The sequence below is a fragment of the Lacerta agilis genome, chromosome 12, assembly GCF_009819535.1.
Source record: "Lacerta agilis isolate rLacAgi1 chromosome 12, rLacAgi1.pri, whole genome shotgun sequence".
In the NCBI taxonomy this organism is placed as follows: domain Eukaryota; kingdom Metazoa; phylum Chordata; class Lepidosauria; order Squamata; family Lacertidae; genus Lacerta; species Lacerta agilis.
In genome coordinates, this window is record NC_046323.1 from 55446343 (window position 1) to 55458082 (window position 11740).

General features: G+C 46.9%; 1 protein-coding gene across 1 annotated transcript; it reads left to right on the top strand.

The window, feature by feature from the left end:
• Nucleotides 1-373: 373 nt before the first annotated feature.
• LOC117055477 (zinc finger protein 850-like) lies at nt 374-11454 on the top strand. The gene is made up of 3 exons (XM_033165012.1): nt 374-403; nt 8074-8247; nt 9205-11454. Exons 2-3 carry the CDS (start codon nt 8115-8117, stop codon nt 11253-11255), a joined length of 2184 nt encoding a protein of 727 aa, XP_033020903.1. The 5' UTR covers nt 374-403; nt 8074-8114; the 3' UTR covers nt 11256-11454.
• Nucleotides 11455-11740: the final 286 nt, after the last annotated feature.

Below are 11740 nucleotides of genomic sequence, written 5' to 3' on the forward strand. Positions count from 1 at the left end.
GCAGGGTGGAGCACTAGGCTGGGGGAGGGGGTGAGCCAAGGTAACCCCCCCCCCATGGCCACCCCCACCCCCACCCCCACCCCCGGCTCCCTTGCTGTTAGTCTGCTTAGATGTGGGCTCCTTGGGGCAGAGTCCTTGCAACAGATGGAGAAAAAGGGAGGGAAGGAAGGGGGGGCAGCTCCTTGAGCGCAGGCGCAGAAGCAGGAAATCTGCACGAAGGGAGAGGGAGGGGCGGGCTCGATGCCCACGGCTTGCCAAGGGTTAACAGGAGCAGAGCTGGATTCCTAGAAAGGACAGGAAGTGAAGGTCCTCCGTGGCCAAATTCCTTCCCTCCCTCCCACATCCCTTCCGGCAAGCAGAGGGGAGGCTGCTTTCTTCTCTCTTCTTTGCAGAAGCTTCCTCGGTGAGTCTCCTCTCTCTTCCCCTTGAGGGTGCAATGGGGAGAAGGGGGTCCCGGGGGTGCAGGGAGGTTGCATGGAGGTCCCTGTTCAGACCATGCATTGGGGTGGGGGGAGACCCCCAAGTCAGGGAGCAGAGGGCCCTGCCCCCAATTCCTCTCTGCCAAGGCTCCTCTCTTCCTCCTGAGGCTGCAGTGGGGAGAAGGGTGTCCCGGAGGGTGCAGGGAGGTTGCATGGAGGTCCCTGTTCAGACCATGCATTGGGGTGGGGGGAGACCCCCAAGTCAGGGAGCAGAGGGCCCTGCCCCCAATTCCTCTCTGCCAAGGCTCCTCTCTTCCTCCTGAGGCTGCAGTGGGGAGAAGGGTGTCCCGGAGGGTGCAGGGAGGTTGCATGGGGGTCCCTGTTCAGACCATGCATTGGGGTGGGGGGAGACCCCCAAGTCAGGGAGCAGAGGGCCCTGCCCCCAATTCCTCTCTGCCAAGGCTCCTCTCTTCCTCCTGAGGCTGCAGTGGGGAGAAGGGTGTCCCGGAGGGTGCAGGGAGGGTGCATGGGGGTCCCTGTTCAGACCATGCATTGGGGTGGGGGGAGACCCCTAAGTCAGGGAGAGGAGAGTCATGGCAGAGGGCGAAGGAGACGCAGCAGCGAAGGGGAGGAATTGCAGGCGTCGCCCGAGGAGTTTGGGCGAAAGGGGCGGAGGGGAGGAGGCCGGAAAGGGGGAAGAAAAAGGCGGGGAGAAGGGAAGAGTAACACGGAGGGGTCAAGGAGGCCAAAACAAGCCGGGGAGGGATGTGGGGCGCCGGGGGGTGGAGGGACTCCCTCTCCGGCTCGCTCCGTCCTAGCCTGGAGGTCATAAAGCACCTTTTCCTGCTTCGTTCCTGTGTTTTAGGGAGGGTTGCCACCTTTGGTTGGGCAAAATACAGGTGTGTGTGTGTGGGGGGTAATGGGGGGGGGCTACCCATTCCTTTACCTGGTGCAGAAATCACTTCAAAGCAATGCATTGGGAGCTCACAGTCTCTGCAAACATTCCAGCAACAATATTGACAGGAAATCCTCCCCACCTGCTGGATTTCCGCCTGCCAGAATGGTGTAGAAACCCAGCCATAAAAGAGAGAGCAACAAATTCTGCTTCTCTTCCCCTCAGATTCGCATAACCCCAGGGCACCAAGGTCCCTTTGTTCCCCCATGAAATATTTGAGCCCCGCTCCAGTTAATGAGCATTGCCATTCAAATGGTGTGTGCACTCTGGATCTTGTGATCAGTTTTGCAGGGCGGGGCTTACTTGGGTCCAGGGGTGTCCAATGGGGGGAATTAAATCCTTAATTAACTAAGATTCTGCCCCTTCACATAAATCCTGGCTATGCCTAATACCTGCTCCCTCCTAATATTTTATTGAAGTTGGCACCCCTGATTGACAGTAGCTTTTCACTGCTGCAATTATTATTATTACTATTATTATTATTATTATTATTAAATTTATATCCTGCCGTTCATCCAAAGTTTACAGGGCAATTCACAACATAAAAATGCAAAATTAGAACTCCAAATGCATAACAAGACAAAGACAAACCAATGATCTCTCCTCCCACAAACCTATTTAAAAGGCCATAATATATTAACCAGCCAAAGGCTCAGTTATAGAGAGACGTTGTTGCCTGGCACCTAAAGATGTAAGGAAGGTGCCAGGCGAGCCCCCCTTGGAAGAGCACCCCACAAATGGGGAACCACTGCAGAAAAGGCCCTGTCCTCGTGTTGCCACCACCCAGACCTCTCGTGGAGAAGTCACGCAAAGAAGGACCATTGAACAGAGACTGGGGGGCTATTAGTCAGGGATGGTCTAGTTGAGATTCCTGCATTGCCCCAGGGGGTTGGCTAGATGACCCTCGGCGCTCCATTCCTACTCTACAATTCTCTGGCGCAAGTTTGTGAAGATTTTTAGGTACAGGTTGGATGCAACCTCCACTTCAGTAGATTCAAGCACTACTACAGATTCCACATAATATCTGTACTGCGTTTAGTGTGGCAGCACCTGCACTTTGGAACTCCCTGCCTCTTGCAATAAAGCACGTGCCTTTGCTAGACTCTTTTCAGGCACCTGCTAAAAGCATTCTTCTTTAGGCAGGCATACCCAGATGCTTAGGAAGTTGAAGTAATTTTAATCTGTTTTAATATTTTAGCTTTTGTATGTTTCAAAGTAGGGTTGTTAATTTTTCTTGATTTTACTGCTGTGGTGTTTTATTGTTTCTTGTTTTGGTAAACAACTTTGCAGGTTTAAAAAAATAAATTTTATTAAATAAATAAACAATAAATATAAATAAAATAACACAAGCCAAAACACAACTCATCTGTCCCCAGTGGCCTCCTTTTTATCAGAGGCCCAGAATCCACATTCCTTTGTAAGAAACTATGAAATAAAGTCAAAACATTTTTGCAGGCAATAAAATAATTTTTTGGGGGGGGGGACAGGAATTTTTCCACACCGGGTACCACCTAACCTTGCTATGCCACTGCCAGGTGGTGAAAGAGGGTGCATGGGGGGGGTGTCCCTGTTCAAATCATGCCTGGTGGGCGAAGATCCCCAAGTCAGGGAGCAGAAGGTCATCCCTTGTCCTCTCCGGCAAGCCAGGGAGGGGGGGTTGAGTTCGCAGGAGGCCTGCAGCTCTGTTCTTCCTTTGCATCCAGATGCTGCCTTTCTTTTTGGGGAGGGGGCTTTGGGTCAAGGAAAGTTGGGCATGCAAATCAACCCCTTCAGATCTGTGGATAAGTCACATATGTTAAGAGGGGCTGCAGCCAGATGGGAACATTTGAACATGGAAGGAGAAAAAGGAGAAGAAAAGCCCTTCTGGACGACTTCCTCTGTCCAAGATGCAACAAAACATGTCTCTCCCCTATTCAGGCTAAACAAGTAGACGAAGTAATGTGAAAGCAAGTCAGATATAGCCTCAGGAAATGCCAAAGCAAGTATAAAAGACTCCTTCCTACCTTCTGGGACAAATGAGGAGGGATTATCAGTCATTGAGTGGCTTGTAATAGAGGACACGGAACGCATAAAATCCTTTTTGGCTGACTGTAATAAAATCCTTACCATCCTGATAGGTACTTGTAAAACCTACTCGAAAAAATCTAGCAGTGTCTGTGGGTTTTGATAAACAAGAAATGGAAATTGGTGTTATCTCAAAAGAGGCTAGTTGTATCGATCTGCCCTAAGCCTTTGGGAATCTTGTCACAAGAGGAGAGCAAAGCTCACCTCTGGAGTTTTTTTAAAGGGTATGCATGCCTGGTGTTCTTAACAACACTACAGATTTAGGACATGTGGAGGATCTATACTTTGATGGCTTCCATGCCAGGATTGGGCCCACATTTTGAGACTGGAGACTTGCGAAGATGCTGTATAGAATCATAGAGTTGAAAGAAACCACAAGGGCCATCCAGTCCAACCCCCTGACAAGCAGGAAACACCATAAAAGCAATCCTGACAGATGGCTGTCAAGCCTCCGCTTAAAGACCTCCAAAGAAGGAGACTCCACCACACTCCTTGGCAGCAAATTCCACTGCCGAACAGCTCTCACTGTCAGGAAGTTCTTCCTAATGTTTAGGTGGAATCTTCTTTCTTGCAGTTTGAATCCATTGCCCCATGTCCACTTCTCTGGAGCAGCAGAAAACAACCTTTCACCCTCCTCTAGATGACATCCTTTTATATATTTGAACATGGCTATCATATCACCCCTTAACCTTCTCTTCTCCAGGCTAAGCATACCCAGCTCCCTAAGCCGTTCCTCATAAGGCATCATTTCAAGGCCTTTGACCTTTTTGGATGCCCTCCTCTGGACACGTTCCAGCTTGTCAGTATCCTTCTTGAACTGTGGTGCCCAGAACTGGACACGGTATTCCAGGTGAGGTCTGACCAGAGTGGAATACAGTGGTACTATTACTTCCCTTGATCTAGATGCTATACTCCTATTGATGCAGCCCAGAATTGCATTGGCTGTTTTAGCTGCTGCATCACACTGTTGACTCATGTCAAGTTTGTGGTCTACCAAGACTCCTAGATCCTTTTCACATGTACTGCTCTCAAGCCAGGTGTCACCCATCCTGTATTTGTGCCTTTCATTTTTTTTTGCCCAAGTGTAGTACTTTGCATTTCTCCCTGTTAAAATTCATCTTGTTTGCTTTGGCCCAGTTGTCTAATCTGTTAAGGTCATTTTGAAGTGTGATCCTGTCCTCTGGGGTATTAGCCACCCCTCCCAATTTGGTGTCATCTGCAAACTTGATCAGGATTCCCTCAAGCCCATCATCCAAGTCATTGATAAAGATGTTGAATAAGACTGGGCCCAAGACAGAACCCTGTGGCACCCCACTAGTCACTTCTCTCCAGGATGAAGAGGAACACAGACAATATCTAAGGAGGAGCGGTGTATTCGTCTCATGATACTTCAAAAAAGTAGCATAGCCAGCTCCTCTGTTTCCACATACAGATTTAGTCCCCATGGAACCCCTGACAGAGGCAAATAGGGCCACAACATCTGCCTGGCTTGCAATGAGTGAGCTCAACGAGTGTGATCTGGGCTCTCCATACAAACCACCGAGCATGAAGGCACCTACATGTAATAGCTACTTGTCTATTTTCTGCCCATGCTCTGGGATTGCAGTTGTCAGTATTGGGGACAGAATGGTGACTGGTTTTGGCACCAAGTTCTGTCCATAATCCCACTGAGTTCAATGGGATCTACTCTCTGGTCAATACTTTGCAGACCATGCCAGCCTTACGAAGTGGGGTGGAGAACAAGCAGGTGAAATGAGAACCACTGGAGATGTTCAGAAATAGGGCTTCTGCCCCATTTGTGCTTCTCCAGGGGCAGGAGAATATCTAGGGGAGGAGAATCCCTGCAGAGCCTCTGAGGCTCCCTTTCCTTCTTCCTCTCTCCCAGGACCCAGCACGTTGTTTTGGCTCCTTGACTCCTCAGGAAGGATGAAAGAGATGAATCCTGCCAAGCTAGCAAGGATGGAAGGGGGAAGATGGACGGTTGACCTGGTCAGGTTGTCTTCTGCATCCCTCCCCACAACTTCTGAGCTTTCCCACTGGTGTCTCAACATTTATTATTAGGTTTGTGAGGTCCATGCCTTTACACAAAACACCATACAACACCGTTAAAAAGTAAACAAAAAAATTATTAAAATAGGTTTAAGATTTTAAAAGCCTGTGCCGCGCTGTCGCAGCAAAGGGGACAAATCCAGACCAGACAAAAAACAAAGAGGCAAAAAATGAAACCCAACACCCCCCATACAGGAAAAATGATTCAACAGGTTAGGAGAGCGATGGGAGGGCCTTCACTACCTCATTCAGGAACCCCACCCTGGTTTTCATAGCCCTCGCCATGAAAACCGCTACCACGTGGGTAATCCGTGGGTCAGCGTCCACCAGCAGAAACTTTACTTGGTCCTCAGAATTGACTAATGACTTGGGAATAGTTTGTAAGATCGCATCCCTGAAGGCGGAGTAAATGGGACAGTACAACAAGTAATGCGTGAGGTCCTCTTTGGTTCTCATGTGGCAAGGACATAAACGGTGCTCTACCGGGATTTTTGCATATCTGCCTGACAGATAGGCCGTAGGGATAGTTTGAAAACGGGCCATGGTGAAAGCTCTCCGAAGTGTGGGATCGGTGATATTCGCCAAGTAATTGGCGCAGGTTTTAACTGATTTCAGTCGGGGAAACCAGTGGGAGGACCCTGGGTTCTGTATTTTTGTGATGTCTAACAGGGCATCTCTCTCCAGGATCCATTCCCGAACTTTGTCCGGGCTCCACAATTTGAGTGTATTAAACTCCGGTAGGGTGTATCTAACCAGGATATCAGATAGGTTTTGACGCCAAGTGGTGTTCTTTTGAAGAGAAACAAAGGCTTGTTTGGCCAGTAAGATGTTCGAGGTATTTGCAAGGTTGATGTAAAAACGTAAGAATCTCAAGTGGGCCCTGGCAGACACAGAAGGTAATCCTACCTCCACTCTCAAGTAAGCTGCCGGAGTTCCTTGAGGAAGGCCTAGGATCCTCTTGAGATAGTAATTTTGCAAGATTTCAAGCCATTCCAACAGCCTCTGGTTCCACCCCCAGAGCTCTACCCCATATAACATCTGGGGAATAGCTTTCCCAACAAAAGCTCTTATTGCCGGGATCACCAATTGTCCTCCCCGGGTATAGAAGAAGCTAAGCAGGACACCAATTGTTCTTCGTGTTAGGAGGGTTACAGCCTTAAAGTGGGCTAGCCAACTAGATGTAGCCTGAAATGTAACACCCAGATATTTAAAAAAGGGGCACTGTTCAATTACATGTTCATCTAAAGACCATCTAAAAGTGTGGCGAGCTCTAGAGAACACCACAATTTTTGTTTTGTCGTAGTTTATCTTTAGTGAATTATGAGAACAGTAGGCTGCAATCCCCTCCAACATGCTGCGTAAGCCTCTTCGGGTGAGTGCCATTATAGCCATGTCATCAGCATATAGCAATATATTCAAATGTTTGCCTTCGAGGGCTGGAGCCGATGACTTGTACTTTGCCATGTGCTGGACAATATCGTTTATATAAAAGTTAAAAAGAAATGGGGCTAGCAGGCATCCCTGTTTGACCCCTTTCTCCAATGGCAGAGGGTCAGTAAGATTTCCCGATGGCCCGGTTCTGATTTTAACGGTGGTATCTGTGTGTAGCTCTCTGAGAATTTTTAAAAGTCGTCTATCAATATCTGTTTCATATAATTTTTTCCATAGACTATCTCTACAGATTGAGTCAAAGGCGGATGTCAAGTCTACAAAAGCCACAAAGAGTCTGCTCTTATGCGCTTTTGAATATTTAGCTATCAGGGTCTGTAGTACCATGCAATGACCTATCGTATTGTGTCCCTTCCTAAATCCTGCCTGTTCCTGGTTGAACAGGTTAGAGTGGTCCGCCCAGTCCACCAACTTATTTAGTAGGTAGCGGGTATAAAGTTTGTATGCGATGTCCAGGAGACTTACAGTGCGATAATTTGCTGGATCTTGGGTATCACCCTTCTTGTAGATAGGGGCTACCAAACTTAGTTTCCAGTTTGCTGGAATTTTACATGTGTTATTTATTACCGTAAAAAGTTTGGCCAGAAAGATGGCCCACCATTGGTCATTTGATTTAAACACCTCAGGAGGGATCATGTCCTCACCAGGAGCTTTACCATTTTTTAATGTTTTAATTAGCTGTAGGCACTCTGATTCCGTAACAGGATCCCATCTAGCTAAATAATCATTCTTCAATGGAAGGGGCAGTCTTGAATTAGCAGTATTTGAGGATGTGTATAGCTGGGAAAAGTGTTGAGTCCATACATCAGATGAGATACTGTTGTTTACAATTTTCCTTTTGGATGAGACTCCCTGTGCTATTATGTCCCAAAATTTTCTATCGTCTCGCAGTTTAATCGCCTAAGTTCTGTCCATAATCCCACTGAGTTCAATGGGATCTACTCTCTGGTCACTACTGTGCAGACCATGCAAGCCTTACGAAGTGGGGTGAGGAGCAAATAGGTGAAATTGGAACCACTGGAGATGTTTAGAAATAGGGCTTCTTTTGGGAAGGGGCTGCCCCATTTGTGCTTCTCCAGGGGCAGGAGAATCGCTGCAGGTCCTCTGACGCTCCCTTTGCTTCTTCCTCTCTCCCAGGACCCTGCAGCTTGTTTTGGCTCCTTGACTCCTCTTCAGGGATGAAAGAGACGGATCCTGCAAAGCTGGCGAGGATGGAAGGGGGAAGATGGACGGTTGACCTGATCAGGTTGTCTCCTGCATCCCTTCCCACAACTTCTGAGCTTTCCCTCTCAGGGACCTCTAAGAAATCTGGTGAGTTCCAGGGGAGTAGAGATGGGGACAAGGATGGATGGAGCCAAAGGGGTATTGGGGCTTGCTCAGCTTGGGGGTGGGGGGAGGCAGGTAGGCGGATGGAGATGGAGAAGTGGACACATTTTGGGCTCCTCTACCTACCTGCCTGCACTGCTTGAACCTCCACTGTTTGGATGGACACCAACAGCATCTGGGATTCTGTCATCCCCACTGTGAACCCTGAATGGAGGGATATCAACTGTTTCCTCTGTGGATGTTCTTCATCTATCCATGCCTTTTTCAACAATGATCAGACTTGTCTGAACCTCCCAGGCCTTCTTAAATGTTGTCTTCAGAGCTTTTAGGGAAGTTGAAGTAACTTGTGTGAGGTCTGTTGTTTTGGCTTCTGTCTGCATTTGACTGACTTTGGAGATGAAGTGGATTCCAGGATTGAGCCAAACAAAACCTATCCCAGATAAAAGCCAAGCAATATGTCAGTTAATACCAGCCAACAAAGGCAGTGAAGACTATAGTAAGGCCTCACACCTAACTCTCTTCAGTTGTTTCTCTTTCACAAGGATTTATTAACTTTGTTCAATAATGGATGTGAACCACGTCCCCTTCGCTCTGAGTGATGCAGCTTTGCATGACTTACGCTAACATGGCAGCGTAATGCATTACTGGGGGAGGTGTGAGGTGTTGGTTTTGATGGTTCTGTGTCATCTGCACCCCTGTCCCAGTATGCTGGCAGTGTCGCCCCACTGCTTTAAAGAGTCGGGCACCCCGCCGGCGTGCTGAAATGCTGGGGGGTCGAAGATGCCACACATCGACAATGACATTAAGTTAGACTTCAAGGATGTCTGCTTGAGGCCAAAATGGAGCACTCTCAAGTCTCGCAGTGATGGGGGGTGGGATTTGTTCAATAAACAGGAGTGCCATTTCTTCCGAGGCTCTAATAATCTTTTCTCTTCATTGCAGATGGGAAAGAATTGGAAGGTAGAAACAAGGGGTACCACAACAAAATCCACATAGCAGAGAGTTCCTATATATATTCAGAGTGTGGAGAGAACATCCATCAGATCTCCCAGTCCACCTCCCATCAAAGAAAGAGCTTCGTTCAGAGGGATAGCGTCATTTCATGTGAAAGAACTCACAGTAGAGAGAAATTGTATCAGTGCAGAGAAAGTGGAAAGAGCTTCAGCGAGGGGTCCTATCTCACTTCTCATCAAAGAATCCATACAGGGGAGAAACCATGTAAATACCTGGAGTGTGGAAAGAGCTTCAGTCATAAGCAAAGTCTCACGTCCCATCAAAGAATTCATACCGGGGAGAAACCCTACCAGTGCTTAGAATGTGGAAAGAGCTTTCGTCAAAGCGCACATCTCACTGCCCATGAAAAAATTCATACAGGGGAGAAACCCTACCAGTGCTTTGAATGTGGAAGGAGCTTTAGTCACAGTTCAGGTCTTACTTACCATCAAAGAATTCATACAGGAGAGAAACCCTATAAATGCCTAGAATGTGGAAAGAGCTTCAGTCTCAGTCACAGTCTCACTGCCCATCACAGAATTCATACAGGGCAAAAACCCTATCAGTGCTTGGAATGTGGAAAGAGCTTTAGTCAAAGCGCACATCTCACTTCCCATCGAAGAATTCATACAGGGGAGAAACCCTATAAATGCCTAGAATGTGGAAAGAGCTTCAGTCTCAGGCAGAGTCTCACTATCCATCAAAGAATTCATACAAGGCAAAAAACCTATCAGTGCTTGGAATGTGGAAAGAGCTTCCGGGAGGTGACTATGCTCTCTTCCCATCAAAGCATTCATACAGGGGAGAAACCTTTTCAATGCCATGAGTGTGAAAAGAGCTTTCTTCAGAGAGCCACTCTCACTGCCCATGAAAGAACTCATACAGGTCAGAAACCCTATCACTGCTTCGAATGTGGGAAGAGCTTCAGTCAAAGCTCAAATCTCAAGAAGCATCAAAGAATTCATACTGGGAAGAAACCCTATCAGTGCTTGGAATGTGGGATGAAGTTCAATCGAAAGGATAGTCTAAGTGCCCATCAAAGAAGTCATACAGGTCAGAAACCATATCAGTGCTTTGAATGTGGGAACAGCTTCAGTCAAAGCTCGAATCTCAAGACCCATCAAAGAATTCATAAAGGCGAAAGACCCTATCAATGCCTGGAATGTGGAAAGAGATTCAGTCGAAAGGATGGTCTCAGTTCGCATGAAAGAATTCATACAGGAAGGAAACTCTATCAGTGCTTCGAATGTGGAAAGAGCTTCCGGGAGGGGAATAAGCTCTCTTTGCATCAAAGAATTCATACAGGGGAGAAACCATATCAGTGCCTGGAATGTGGAAAGAGCTTCCGTTTCAGGGAGAGTTTCATTTCACACCAAAGAATACATACAGGGGAGAAACCTTATCAGTGCCTGGAATGTGGAAAGAGCTTTCGTCAGAGAGGTGATCTCACAACCCATCGAAGAATTCATACAGGGGAGAAACCATATCAGTGCATTGAATGTGGTAAGAGCTTCACCAAAAAAGCAAGTTTCACTTCCCATCGAAGAATTCATACAGGGGAGAAACCCTATAAATGCCTAGAATGTGGAAAGAGTTTCCGTCTCAGGCAGAGTTTCACTTCCCATCAAAGAATACATACAGGGGACAAACCCTATCAGTGCTTGGACTGTGGAAAGAGCTTCAGTCGGAAGGATCATCTCACAACCCATCGAAGAATTCATACAGGGGAGAAACCCTATCAGTGCTTGCAATGTGGAAAGAGCTTCACCCAAAAGGGAAGTATCACTTCCCATCGAAGAATTCATACAGGGGAGAAACCCTATAAATGCCTAGAATGTGGAAAGAGCTTCAGTCTCAGGCAGAGTCTCACTACCCATCAAAGAATTCATACAAGGGACAAACCCTATCAGTGCTTGCAATGTGGAAAGAGCTTCAGTCGGAAATATCATCTCACTACCCATCAAAGAATTCATAGAGAGAAGACCAAGAAAGAAAAGTAATAAAGCAAAAATTATTAAGCAACCCGTATGAAACACAGTTGTATGGGAAAGAGAATGGGGCGGGGGAGAATAAATAAAAATACCCTTCATCACGTTTGCATCATATAACAATAGAATGGGAAACACCACAGATCTATTCAAGAAAATTAGAGATATGAAAGGAACATTGCGTGCAAAGATTACCATAATAAAGGACAAAAGTGGTAAGGACCGACAGTGAGGGGGGAAAGTATTTAATTCCCTGCTAAATTTACCTGTTTGCCCTCTGACGAATAAATGACCAGTCCTTAATTTTAATGATAGTTTATCGTAGCTGTGAAAGACAGAATAACAACAGGAAAACCCGCAGAAACCCAGAAGACAAAAGTCAGAGATTGATGTGCATTATAATGAGTGAAATAAGTATTTGACCCCTTTGCAAAAGATGACTTAGTACTTGGTGGCAAAATCCTATAGTGGCAATTGCAGAGGTCAGATGTTCCTTG

Bases quoted from the DNA above. Each gene is read 5' to 3' on its own strand.
- LOC117055477 (XM_033165012.1), top strand. From the start codon at position 8,115: ATGAAAGAGACGGATCCTGCAAAGCTGGCGAGGATGGAAGGGGGAAGA. The intron at 8,248-9,204 runs GTGAGTTCCAGG...TCTTCATTGCAG, and splicing joins AGGGACCTCTAAGAAATCTG to ATGGGAAAGAATTGGAAGGT.